Source organism: Phycodurus eques, chromosome 16, assembly GCF_024500275.1.
Source record: "Phycodurus eques isolate BA_2022a chromosome 16, UOR_Pequ_1.1, whole genome shotgun sequence".
Lineage (NCBI taxonomy): Eukaryota > Metazoa > Chordata > Actinopteri > Syngnathiformes > Syngnathidae > Phycodurus > Phycodurus eques.
The window spans coordinates 20,674,012-20,687,014 of NC_084540.1; the positions used below are offsets into that span (position 1 = coordinate 20,674,012).

Sequence of the window (13,003 nt, forward strand, 5' to 3'; positions counted from 1 at the left end):
TAGGATGGCGCCATCATTTTCCATGGCATCATTTTAAATGTGTGTGTTTTTTTTTTTTTTTTTTTTTTTTTTTTAATTCCGTGATCCAAAAAAAGCCACCGGGCGACCCACTTCAGCTAACCTCCGCGGACGTGTTTCTGGCGACGAAAACGCGAGTCATGAAGGATGTCTAGGTGTGCTTGCCCTAGATTAGGTGTGCTGGTGAGTTAGTCATTCCTGCGTGTGCCCCCTTGAGGCTCGTACAAGCGTGCACCCGCGTGGACGTCGTGTCCTCCGGGCGGGTACGTGTGTGTGTGTGTGTGTGTATATATATATATATATATATATATATATATATATATATATATATGAATAAAATAAAAAAAAAAAGAGTTAAAGGCAAAATACTGCAGGAAAGAAATGGTCCTGGCTGATCTGACCTGCGTCGCGAAAAGAGGCCTGGGGGGCACCCCCGCGAAGAGGTTGGGCAGATGGCCTGCGACGAGTTGATCGATGCGTTCACGCTGAGTCAAGGTGACAGCTGCGGGCCACATAGGAGCGCATTGTTCATCTTCACCCGCTTTCTGCCGCCAGGTGTCTGGCTGCCTGGCCCGCTTCTCTGAAAAATACGACATCGGGTAGGACGCGCTTGCTTTTTGTTCGTCGTTCGGGTCGCTTCTTGACTGGCTAAATCCCGTTTCGCGTCATAATTCACAAAGTCATCACTCTGGAGGAATCTGTTTGCCCCACACGTGAAGATTATTGGTCAAGTTCAATATTTAAGATTGTTGGCCCTGACCTGTTTCTGACCCTCAACGCAGCTCAGACCACAGAATAATCTTATTGGATAATCTTATTAAACACAGTTGGGAAGGGGGCAAAAACAGCCTGAGTACACTGGGGAACAATTTAAAAAAAAAAATTCTGTTGTTCGATTTTTATGCTGATTAAAACTAAAATTGGATCGCTGATTCCAATATTAGTTTTTTTTCTAGCACGTTAAGTTTTTTTCTCCACGGTTTACCCTCCGCATAAGCAGAATGCCAGCTGATTACTATTGGACTCATCTCCAGCTACGTGGCAACTTGTTTGTGCAGTCACAATTGAGACCGCAGCTCCTAATAGGTCAGTACTATCAATATCGGCAAACAGAAAGCTAGCATAGTAGGCATTAAGAGGATTTGTGCCATATCCTTTGTAAAACATAATTGTGTTAAATAAACATTGCAGTCATGCCTGTTTTTTTTTTTTTATATTTCATTGTATGTCAATATTTGAAAAGTTTTATAAAACAAGCACATATCTATTAAGTGCATTATTTTTCAAATTTTTTTTTAAGAAACTGGGATCTATTGTTAAAAAACGTGACGTGATAGAGGAAAAAGTGAGATCAGTTTTGGATTGTGTACCCAAAAATAAGTTATAAACAGCTGTAAGACCTAACTCAATAAAAATTGTGTTCCCCAGTTGTATCTTTGTGTGTACTGGGCCTAATAATAAATGGATAGATTTTGAAGGCCAGAAGCTGCTGGTTTTTAGGCTGTCATGATAATTTAGCAAACCCCCCAAAAATAAAATGGTCCTAAATAAGTCCATGAATGGGCCACTGGTTAGCACGTCTGCCTCACAGTTCTGGGGACCGGGGTTCAAATCCCGGCCCCGCCTGTGTGGAGTTTGCATGTTCTCGCCGTGCCTGGGTGGTTTTTCTCCAGGCACTCCGGTTTCCTCCCACATCCCAAAAACACTCTGGAGACTCTAAATTGCCCGTAGGTGTGAATGTGAGTGCAAATGGTTGTTTGTTTCTATGTGCCCTGCGATTGGCTGGAGACCGATTCAGGGTGTACCCCGCCCCGCATTGTAGTGTTAATACTTAGATTTACTTATAATGGGAACAGTGTTGTTTTGTTGATCACCTTTTTTTTTTTGCCAGTGTATCAAAGTCTGGTGTTGCTTGTAGTTTTGTTGTGGCAATTCTCAGAACACATTTGATGTGTTCTGGGATCTGTAGGATGTTTTGTTGGTGACTAAAAGTCTGTTCACACACACATGTAGAGCCCAACACCACCAGCGTCCTTCTGTGCCATCTTCTGGATTTTTGTAAATGTGTCTGCGCTTAATGAAGCATAAAACCAAAAACCAGTTTGAGAGTTGAACTTCTCTTTTAAGACAGTATCACATTGGAGATCAATCAGTTCCATCTGCAGCTCCCGTGGCGCTGTTTCAGAGTCTTGTGTGACTGAATCTTGGATGGCAGTTTGTCAGATAAAGGTGTTTGGCTGAGCCGTAGCTATCAGTTCCTGCGTTGATTGGCTGTTAACATAATTAGCATGCTTGGTAGAGAAGTGACGGCTGATGTTATATTCTTCTAAAACCGCAACGGTTTCTTTACAAATTAGACATACAGCCTTTGACCGGACTTCAGTGTAAAAGTATTAAGTCATCCATTCTATATTAAACACTCGGCACTCACTGTCCAATTTTCTTTTCTTTGGCCCACTCATGGTTGAAGAAGGGTTCAGAGCAATAGCAGAGTAAAAACAGAATAGCCAGTCAAGTTAATGTATCACTGTACCTACAGCTCAACCTGGTGGAACCACTCAGCATTACAGGACAATGTCAAATGAATGTAGTCATGAATTTGATGTGATTTGGGCGATTCTGTAGCAATCTTTGGATTGAAATGATCAACGGGCCGGATGTGGCCCGCGAGGCCGTAGTTTTGTCCACCCCTAGACACTGGTTCATTTGCGATAGACTGAGATTAGCTTTAACACCAGTGCTGTAGCTAGCTAGCTAGCTGCCAACAAATCTGGAAAAAAAACAAGCAAACAAAATTATGGCTGCTACAACCACATTATAATACAGTATAATAAAAAGCATAGCACGTTTAATGAATATCCAACTCAATGCAAAAATGTTCGTCTGTGTAGGTAATGTCATAAAAATTGTTTGTTTTTTAATTGATTTGTTAATAAGGGTTCAGTGATTCAATTCAAACTGCTCGCTGAAAGACGGCATTATGAGTCTTTTCTGCCATCTGCTGGCAATAAAGTGCAAATACTACGTTATAAGTTTTTTCGTTTACAGACCTTAAAGCAGTTTCAAATGCTTATATTGTATCCGTTCTATTTTTGGTAGACCTGCGAGGTCCCTATCGTTTCTGTAGAAATTATTATTATCATTTTAGTCAACACAATCGAAGCCATTTTTGAGGGACTCATTATTGTCTTGTTATTATCCCACATATGACTCATTACTTACGGTATCGAATGCAGCTCCTCTATTATCTCATTTTCAAAATTATAAATATAAATATTCATACCGTTAATATCACGGTATAATGTTTAATTAGTTTTCAATTTTGTTTAAAACGAAGGTTGTGTCACGTGACCGGCGCAAAGCACGCGTCATTACGTAACGCGTACTCGTCGCGTGATTCCGACCGACGTCAAGTTGACTGCTTAAAACCTTGCACCTCCGGTCAACGCGCTTTCAAAACAAAAGCACCGACGTAGGAGAACCCAGATGCGATCTTTATTGCCAGTGCGCTATTTCCTGTCCATTGTCGGACGCCAATTGACCCAAAGCGGGCGCAGCTATCGGGGTGGTGGTTGGAAGGAGGCGGTGTTGACGCAGCGGAACCTCTCGCCAGTCCACCGTCACGACCACCCCCCCCCGCTTCGGCCGAACTGGAGGTAGCAGTCGCGGGTAACGTGGAAAACACTCCCCGCCCGGGGCATTCAAACATGCTCAAAAACGGACACCACCACCACCATCACCACCGGCTCCCCCCACACCAGGTGGGCAAGGACGCGGGCCCCGACTCGATACCCGGAGCTCCGACGGGCAGCCCCGAGAAGAGGAGGCGAAGGGTCCGCGTATGGTGCGATGGATGGTAAGTATTGTGCGGGTGGGGGGGTCTCGGGTCTTGCTGCAGTCTACTAATTGGGCCACTCCATTAGGTACACCTGCAGAGTTCAGTACGAGAGTCGTATCAATAATCAGCCAAACTTATTTGAGTACAAATGTGTGTGTGTTGTGCTTGTGTGGGATGGCTGTTCCTAATGTTCTGTCCCTGCCCTGGAGCTAAAAGTCAGGCGGACAGAATATTAGGGACACCTCTCAGTCTTGCCAATGCAAACTACAGGACAGTGCCCGACACCCCCGCCCGTTTGCGGTTCGATAATCGCGAATTCACCTATTTTAACCGCACTAATTTGGAAAAACTCACCAATTTTATGGTCTTCTGAAATGCCTTAAAATTCCGCAAAATGGTTGCCAAATCCCTGTGTAAGAGAAAGGTAGTACGAAAAAATAATAATACAGTAATTCCTCGTTTATTGTGCAGGGGTTAAGTTCCATACCACCCCTCGGTGAAATCCACAAAGTCGCAACCACATATTTTTAGGATTATTTAAATATATTTTAAAGATGTATGAACCTCTGCTGAGATTAATCTTATCCACACTCCTATAAGTATATCTTATAAGCACTTTATAGACACTTAAATACATTTTAAACTCTGCAATATAAAGTAATGCGCAGTAGTACTGTATAATTCCTTTTAATGTGTCTTTAAATGAATTTTTCTTTTGGTGTTTTTTTTTTTAAACACTTGTATTGGTTTAGGCTGAGAAGCGTTTTATTTTAACACACACACAAAAATTACAGCCTAGGCTGAAAATCTCGCAATATGGCGAATTGTACACAATATGAATATGGAAAAAATATCTGCAATGTACCGAATCCGCAATAGGTGAACCGTGATATAGCGAGGGAAAACTGTAATACGTTTAAAGAGACATTAACTGCTGGGAAGGGGGGGGGGGAAATACAGAAAAATCTGACTGACGTAATGTAAATTGTGCTTGTCCTCATTAGGGTGGTAGGTGACTTGGAGCCTAGCTCAGCTGGCTTTGGGCGACGACAACCTAGACTGTTGGCCAGTCAATTGCGGGGCACATTTAGACAAACAAGCATCCACACTGACATTCACACCGATGGAGAATTTCTTCAATGAGCCTGGGATGGGTTCCAGCTCACCTGCAACTCTGTGGATCTCGTCACACTCGTCCTGACTTTTCCTGCGCTGTGGTGCAGCAACAAAAAGGATGGTTTTCATGTTCGGGCCCCGGATTACGCCGCCTTTCTCCCCGTAGAATTCGGGTTATGCGCACGCGGCTTTGGACTGTGTGCTCGCCTCCCCCAGGAATGTTTCCGAATGTTTGGGATGCCATAACTGTTACAACCGGCGGACTGAGAGCGCTAAAGAGTGCCAACGTCAACACGAGCTCTCGGCCCACGCGCAGTCGGCGAGCCACGTTGCGGGAATCTCCGGTGCAGTCGGGAGCGTTCCGAGGAGAGCGCAGCACAATCGTGTGTCATGTGTTGTCGGCGTTGCGGACGCTGGACCCTCGACTCGCTCCGCTCTCATTGGTCGGCTGTGTCACCGAAGCATCGGCAAGGACGACTAAATTCCGCCTCCACGTTGTCATCTGCAGAGGCGGACAGAAAGTCATGAATTGCTTGCTATTGCGCTAATTAAATCTACTGTTTCCAATCCATGTTGATATAGTGGATATAAACGTCGACACACCCCTGTTCAAATACTAGGTAGAAAAAAAAAAAAAAAAACCGAGATAGATCATTTCAAAACTTTTTCCACCAGCAGCGTTTCCTATCCAGTTTGATATACACGAGTGGATATAAAAAGTCTACACACTCCTGTTCAAACGGCAGGTTTAAAAAAAACAACAACGAAGGTGAATCATTTCATACCTTTTCCCACCGACAATGTGACATAAACTACAAAACTCAATTGGAAAAATAAAAAAATTAAAGAGGGGAATGAAAAGTAAAGTTCTGATGTTCTCGTCGGCTTTTCCTGACATCTTTATAGTCACATCTCACAGCACAAGCCTTGGTCCGCACGCAGTGAGGTTCCACAAGCATCAGAGGGATTTCATTGTTCGACGGTATCGGTCAGGAGGAGGGTTGTTTGTTTATTTGTTTACTTTATTTATTTGTTGTTAAGCAGAGGCACTTTAAATGGTGGCAGCCTGGCAGGTGTGTGTGCTGACTCCCATTTGACATGCTTGAATGTGATTGGTTCATGCTAAACATAGCCACGTCACTGGTTCCAGGTTAGATTAAATTAAATTGAACATAAACTGATACGAAGGTATCAAAGCACAATCCACACGAGGAAAACCCACTTATGTTTCTCTTCTGTTGTCTTTCAGCTACGACATGGTCCACTACGGCCACTCCAACCAGCTGCGGCAGGCCAAGGCCATGGGCGACTACCTCATTGTGGGCGTGCACACGGACAGTAAGGCTCAGTCGTCGCTTGGTTTCGCACACTCATTGAATCGTAACCCGATTTCTGCCATTCACCAGATCATTTTGTTAGCTTGGCTGAAAACAGCCATTTGTTAGTTTGCAGGTTTATAAAAAAGAAAACAAAAAAAAAAAGGTATAAAATGGAAGAACTGCACAGATGCCGCTGTCTAATGAAAGCTAACATTGTTAAGGAGACCTCCCACCCCTTTACTTCCTCTTTGAACCTGATATAGGGCCATTAAAACTCGGGCAAATAGCTTAAACACTGGAAAAAAGCCTTACTGTTAACGGCTGCTATTGCACCATACTACTTTAAGGCTCCATGGAATTTCATTACAGACAAATGTATGGTTTTGTGCCTTTTGGGTTCTTTAGGCACTATTTGTTCTTTGTTTTTGTTTAGTTTAGCCTTTTTATGCTCTCTTTTTCACAGACGGGTGGGCACTTTAAATTTGGTATAATAATATATATAATATATATATATATATATAATAAATCAAAATCATGCTCCCAGCAAACAGTGAGTTGAAGCCGGAGTTGTCCTCATAAAAACTATGTACATTGCACAAGTTTTCACACCCTCATAGCTGAAGATGTGGCTGTGTTCAGAATGAACCAATCACATTCAGGTTCATGTTAAATTGGAGTCAGCACACATCCGACAACATTGAAAGTGCCTCTGATTGACCCCATTTAAAATTCAGATGTTCTAGTAGGCTTTTCCCATCATCTTTGTAGTCACATCGTATAGCACAAGCCTATTATCCACAGAGCGCATCGGAGGAATCTCTTTGTTCGGAGGTTATTTTTTTTCCCCTCTTGTTTAATATTTCCAGGCGAGATCTCAAAGCACAAGGGCCCGCCGGTTTTCACTCAGGAAGAGCGCTATAAGATGGTGCGGGCCATCAAATGGGTGGACGAGGTGGTGGAGGGCGCACCTTACGTCACCGCCCTGGAGACCCTCGACAAGTACAACTGCGACTTCTGCGTGCACGGCGGTACGCGTCCCTCTCATTTGGTATCTCTAAACAAAACTAAAACATTCCGGAGCGTCATTTGCCGTTTGTTTTTACAGACGACTTAACGCTGACGGTCGACGGCAAGGACACGTACGAGGAAGTGAAGAAGTCGGGACGCTACAGGTATGACTCGCCCCTCTCGACTGTTATTAATGATAACCGCCACCCTTTCGAAACAGAAACATGAATAAACATTCTATTTCCATCTGAATTGGTCCCTTGGCTTCTTCCAGAGAATGTAAGAGAACGCAGGGAGTTTCAACCACCGACCTGGTTGGTAGAATGCTTCTCATGACCAAAGCGCATCACAGCAACATAGTGAGTCCATTTCTCATTGACTCCGTTCAAGCCGGAGTACGGATGTGACTATCTCCTCTTACCTCTCACAGGACGCTTCAGACTACCAGCAGCACACGGACAACTTTGGAAAGGTCGGTACCGAATCGCGGTGTTGATGTTAGCTAGAAGATGTTTTCTTCAAAAGATAACTTCTCCTTAACTTGATTTTATAACCAAGGCCTTTTTCCAGCAAACACTAAATACCCCTTCTGTTCCTGTGCCTGTAGCAACTGTTTGTTGATTTGTGCGCAATTAGTTTTTGACGCCCAAAAAGGGTTAAGAAGAATCTCAGCATTTTGGGGTGACTAGACAGCAATTTGTTAGCATTTTAGTTTACTTGGTTAGTTAGCGTCACATTAACCAACTTCCATAACATTTAGGTACACGTTTGGATCATTTTGTTAGCATTGCCAGCTAGGGCACTTGTTTGTTAGCTACTTAATTAGCGAGTTAGCAGGTTTACACACACACACACACACACACACACACACACACAAAGAAACCGATATCCGCCAAACTTAGTAAAGTGTAAAAAAGAACCTCTTCCATTTTGTGGTGGACAAGGATCATGTTATTATTATTACAAGCTAGGGTGTTTGTTTGTTAGCCGGTTAGTTAGCATATTTACACAAAAAAAGTAAAGATTTTTATGAAACTGTTTTCTCAACTGCTCTGAATACGTTTGGTGGCATTGCGATGTAGGGCATTTGTTTGTTAGCCAGTTTATGAAAAAAAAAAACATGAACCATTTCTGCAAATTTTCCAAATCCGGGTGCATTACGGCGTTAACCAGTTAGCAGCTTTATTCTTAAAAAAACCCAAAAAGAATAACACATTTCTTGCAAATTTTGGGTCAGATCAAATGTTTTCGCATTGCGAGCTCGCCTATTTGTTAGTCAACCCTTTAGTCAGCAGGTTCACACCCTCCTAAAAAAATCCTAAATGATTTTTTGCAAAACAGAAGAAAAAGCCTTTGTTTTGGGCCGTATTTATTTTTAATAAAACAATTTTCTTGTTGTGGTGGTCGGAGTTGCTTATGTCTTATGTGCGTGTTTATGTGTGTATTTGGATTACGGGACTCCAATGGTCAGAACAACCACAGTCCCTGGACGGGAGTGTCCCAGTTCCTGCAGACTTCCCAGAAGATCATCCAGTTCGCTTCGGGCCAGGAGCCGCAGCCCGGCGACACAATTATCTATGTGGCCGGGGCCTTCGACCTCTTCCGTATCTTTTTCTCGAGGGGGCGCCCATCACCCAGCGCTAGAACCTTGGAGGAGGTAATATCCTTGACCCCTGTCAGACATTGGCCACGTGGACTTCCTGCGGGTGGCGCATAAGATGGCGGACAAGCCATACATCATTGTGGGGCTGCACTTTGACCAAGTGAGTGTTTATGATGGGCCAGCACAAATGAGGTAAAATCGTTATCCATCTGCCCTAGCGTCTTTTGCTCCCGGGTCGCTATCTTGCTCGATGTTAACATACCAACTCTCAAGCCATATCAGTAGGCTTGAACACATTAACATTTGTCTATTAAGCCACTAAATGTACCCAAAACTGCACAACTTGTCCACACGTGTTTTTAGCGTTATTTTTTTGTATTATTTTATTATTATTATTATTATTATACTTTTTTGTTATTTGTTACAGGAAGTGAACCGCTACAAAGGGAAAAACTACCCCATCATGAATGTCCACGAGAGAACGCTCAGCGTCCTGGCTTGCCGGGTGGGTTCCCATTTCCGCTCCCCGCCCTTTCCCAGCTCATTCCCACGATAAAAGTGCTCTCATTTCGGTTGCAGTACGTGTCGGAGGTGGTGATTGGCGCGCCGTTTGCAGTCACCAAAGATCTGCTGGATCATTTGAAGGTAAGATCCACATTCAGTGATGTTCTACACACCTCAAATGATTTAAGCCACCTTGCGGCGTCCTCTGCAGGTGGACCTCGTATGCCACGGAAAGACACAAATATACCCGAAGAAGGACGGATCCGACCCATATGCTGTAAGTCTCCTCTGGAATTTTCATCGGTGTGAATGCCGGAGACACTATGCAACATGACATGATATTATTATTATTATTTTTTAAAAAACTAACATTTGCATAAATCTTCTTTTTTTTCTTATTTTTATAAAGAAATAATAAAATAATATTTTTTAATTACAAAAAAAGAACACAACCTAAAATAAAAACAACTGGATTCATCTGACTTTTTCTTTCATTTAAAAAAAAGCTCTGCGATCTGAAAATCCAATCTACAATACACAATCTGAGAATTAATTCCTCCTTTTTTTTTTAAATGTAAAAATTATTAACCATATTTTTTTATTTAAATAAATCCTCTTTTTTATATAAAAATAACAAACCCCTGGGAAGGCAAAGAGAAAATGTGCAAAAACATCATCACTATATTATTATTATTATTCCATGAATCAGATTTATTTTTCATTAAGGAAAAACAGAACACAATCCAAAAATGAGAAGAAAATGATTTAACCGTTTTTACAAATTAAAAGAACTGAGATCCACAATACACAATCCAAAAATGTACTAATCATTTTTTTCCCCTTGTGATCGTTGCATCTAATTGTTTACTGTTAGAGCCACAGAATGTACAAAAATAATCTCTGACAATGAGTCACATGCTGCTTCATTAAGTCTAAAGACAAGCAGCTGGTATTGTTCCCGGGCATTTTATTTTATTTATTTTTTTTTTTGTGTGGGGGGCAGAAGACCTGACATTTCTAATGTTCACTATGATGCTACTTCCCCCCTTGCCCCTCTCCTGGCCCGTCCCCTTTTACATGTCAGGTGTCCAGGAAGCAAGGAATCCTGCGCACCGTCGACAGCGAGAACAACCTCACCACAGACGCCATCGTGCAGAGGATAACCAAAAACAGGTGGTCTACCGGCCGCCATTCACACGTTCAATTTAAGCTGAAAACATAACCATTTTTCATTTTTGGGATTCAGGCTGCTTTTTCAAGACAGGAACCAGAAGAAAGAGGCGACGGAGATCGCCATAATCCAGGCCATGCAGCCACACCAAGTAGCGGACCAGTGATGGAACGCCAGGCGGCGCCGGTGGACACTGAATCAAGCCAAAGTCATGAATCCTCGCACAACATGTCGGCCACGTTTCCAACCAGGATGCCTGCTTTCGGTTGGTCGTGTCTGTAGCTCATTCATGGACAAGCAAAACAAATATGATAACTTATACTTACTTACCTGAAAAACCTGGATTTTATTTGGACTCGCACAGGGCAAGTGAGAAGCTTTATCGTGGATACAGGGGCCAAGTAACCAACCGCGCGGGATGTGGGTGTTCCAACACTCACGCATCCTGGTGGAAGGTTTTCATTCCCACGCTTCACCGGGTGAAAGATGTGAACGACTTCACTTTTCGTCAAATCCACGAGGGGTGCGAATGTTTCAACACCCACACTTTTCCCACTGTTTTTTTCACAACAAGATAGGAGCACTTGCTTTGCCATCAAAAATAAACCCTTGAACCTCATTGGAATGGTCAGCAAGTGGGAAATTTCCACTCCACCTTTTGCACAGGATGCTCGGCCTCTGGGCGGATGTGTGTGTGTTCTTTTCAGGGCGCTCGGATCCTCCTGTGTACCGGACTGCGCTGACTTTTCACCACGTCGCATCCTTCGAAAACCAGCACGAACTGCGACCCCCACTGTGGAGACTTTTGACTGTCTTTGGTTAATATTGCACGTTGATAGCTCACGAGGACTCGGACATTTCCTGCAACTGACTCGCCAGATGCTCGCTGTTGTCAACCTCAGCAGTGCACAGTTTAACCCTCCTGTTATGTTGCGGGTCAAAGTGACCCATTTCAAGTTAAAACTACGGAATAAAATAGTGGTTTTCTTTTCTGTATTAAATGCATTAAATTGAGTAACTAATGAAAGATAAACAATGTTTATTGGGATTTTTCTTTTTGTTTTGGACACATTTGGTTAATGAAACATGCATGGGTCAAATTGGCCCAGGTGCATTATTGCTGTTCGTGAGAAACTAACATAGCAGGAGAGTTCACCTCAACATCAATTGGGAGTGCACATTATATTTTTGGTAGTATATTTGAACTCTTTATCTTGCAATGCTTCATGTGTGTGTATGTGCAGTGAGCAGCCACAGCATAATGGCCACTCAGACAAGCAAAATGTGATCATAATGATATTTATTTGACAATGTCTATCACTGGGGATGAAGTTTGCTGTTTTTTATATTTTGGTTAACTCATTTATGGTTACTTCACAGTCATAGGATATATTTTTCTATATATTTAATTATATTCAAAAGAAAAAAATAGACTAGTTATCATATACTTAATTAAAAAAAAAAAAATCAAAACATAATTTAATACAATACAAAATAGTAAAACAGCTCTCAGTATGAGCCGGTGCAATTCTACACCGTTGTAAACTGCAAGCACAATATTAAGCATACTGTTAAATTACACTGCAGTATTGTTTAGTTGAGTGTTCATAATGTTGTGGCCAGCCATTGCATGTATGTATACAGTATATAGAGTTATTATTTATTTAAATATAGGTTCATATGTGCTTAATAATAATAAAATGCCTGTATGTCGATTTGGGACGTGTAGCCCACGAGGTGTTATGCAAATACTGTGCAAACTTGACCTCAATATAAGATGTACTGTTGACAATTATAACATGATTTCATCAAAAAAAAAAAAAAAAACGGTGTGAAGATTTTTTTAATGTAATAATGTTGCTACTATTGAAAGGTTTTATTTGGGGGGGGGAGTGCCCGCAGGAGACGTGGATGTTTCAGCACCCACACTTTTCCTGGTGAAAGGAAACACCTTTGCTTTTTTTTTTTCCTGGTGAAAGGTACACCCTCGCTTATTTAATTTGATTATTTCATAATGTTGGTACAATACAATTACTCCTAAAACACCTTTAAAAATATATATATATTTTTGCAGCACAACACACACAGAAGTTGAAACATTTTATGACCTTTTGGAAGATTTAAAAACCAAAAAATTAGTTAGAGTAAAAACATTTGAAGCATTGCATATATTATCCACAACAGTTCAATAATAACAATAATAATGAGAACATCTCTCTATATATTTTTGTTATTTTTGTTTTGCAACATAACATTCAGCTTTACGGCAATTACGGTCCCGCGCACAGCTGTGCCTCCATTTATACCAAATTAGCTGGTACGTCATCGTTTTAGTTTATTATTTTTTTTTTTTTTATTTTTTTTTTTACAAGGGTGGAAAAAACAAAACACTTTGTTTCAGGTTTGCGGTTTTTGGACCGTAAATT

At 41.8% G+C, this 13,003-nt stretch overlaps 1 protein-coding gene across 6 annotated transcripts; it reads left to right on the forward strand.

Moving 5' to 3' along the window:
• The first annotated feature begins 240 nt into the window (after positions 1-240).
• Positions 241-12,361, forward strand: LOC133415280 (ethanolamine-phosphate cytidylyltransferase-like). 6 transcript variants are annotated; one of them, XR_009770111.1, is made up of 14 exons: positions 2,970-3,874; positions 6,222-6,310; positions 7,158-7,319; positions 7,397-7,463; positions 7,574-7,658; positions 7,730-7,770; positions 8,755-8,903; positions 8,980-9,062; positions 9,330-9,407; positions 9,482-9,547; positions 9,618-9,683; positions 10,491-10,579; positions 10,653-10,842; positions 10,942-12,361. XR_009770111.1 is itself a non-coding variant. In XM_061701222.1 (13 exons), the coding sequence occupies exons 2-13, from the start codon at positions 6,229-6,231 to the stop codon at positions 10,741-10,743; spliced, it is 1,059 nt and encodes a 352-aa protein (XP_061557206.1). In that variant the 5' UTR covers positions 241-513; positions 6,222-6,228; the 3' UTR covers positions 10,744-12,361. The 6 variants fall into 6 exon arrangements, 5 of the variants coding, with proteins under 5 accessions (XP_061557206.1, XP_061557205.1, XP_061557203.1 ...); XM_061701222.1 differs by lacking the exon at positions 2,970-3,874 and adding an exon at positions 241-513 and having other exon boundaries at positions 10,653-12,361; XM_061701221.1 differs by lacking the exon at positions 2,970-3,874 and adding an exon at positions 520-617 and having other exon boundaries at positions 10,653-12,361.
• The last annotated feature ends 642 nt before the right edge of the window (positions 12,362-13,003 follow it).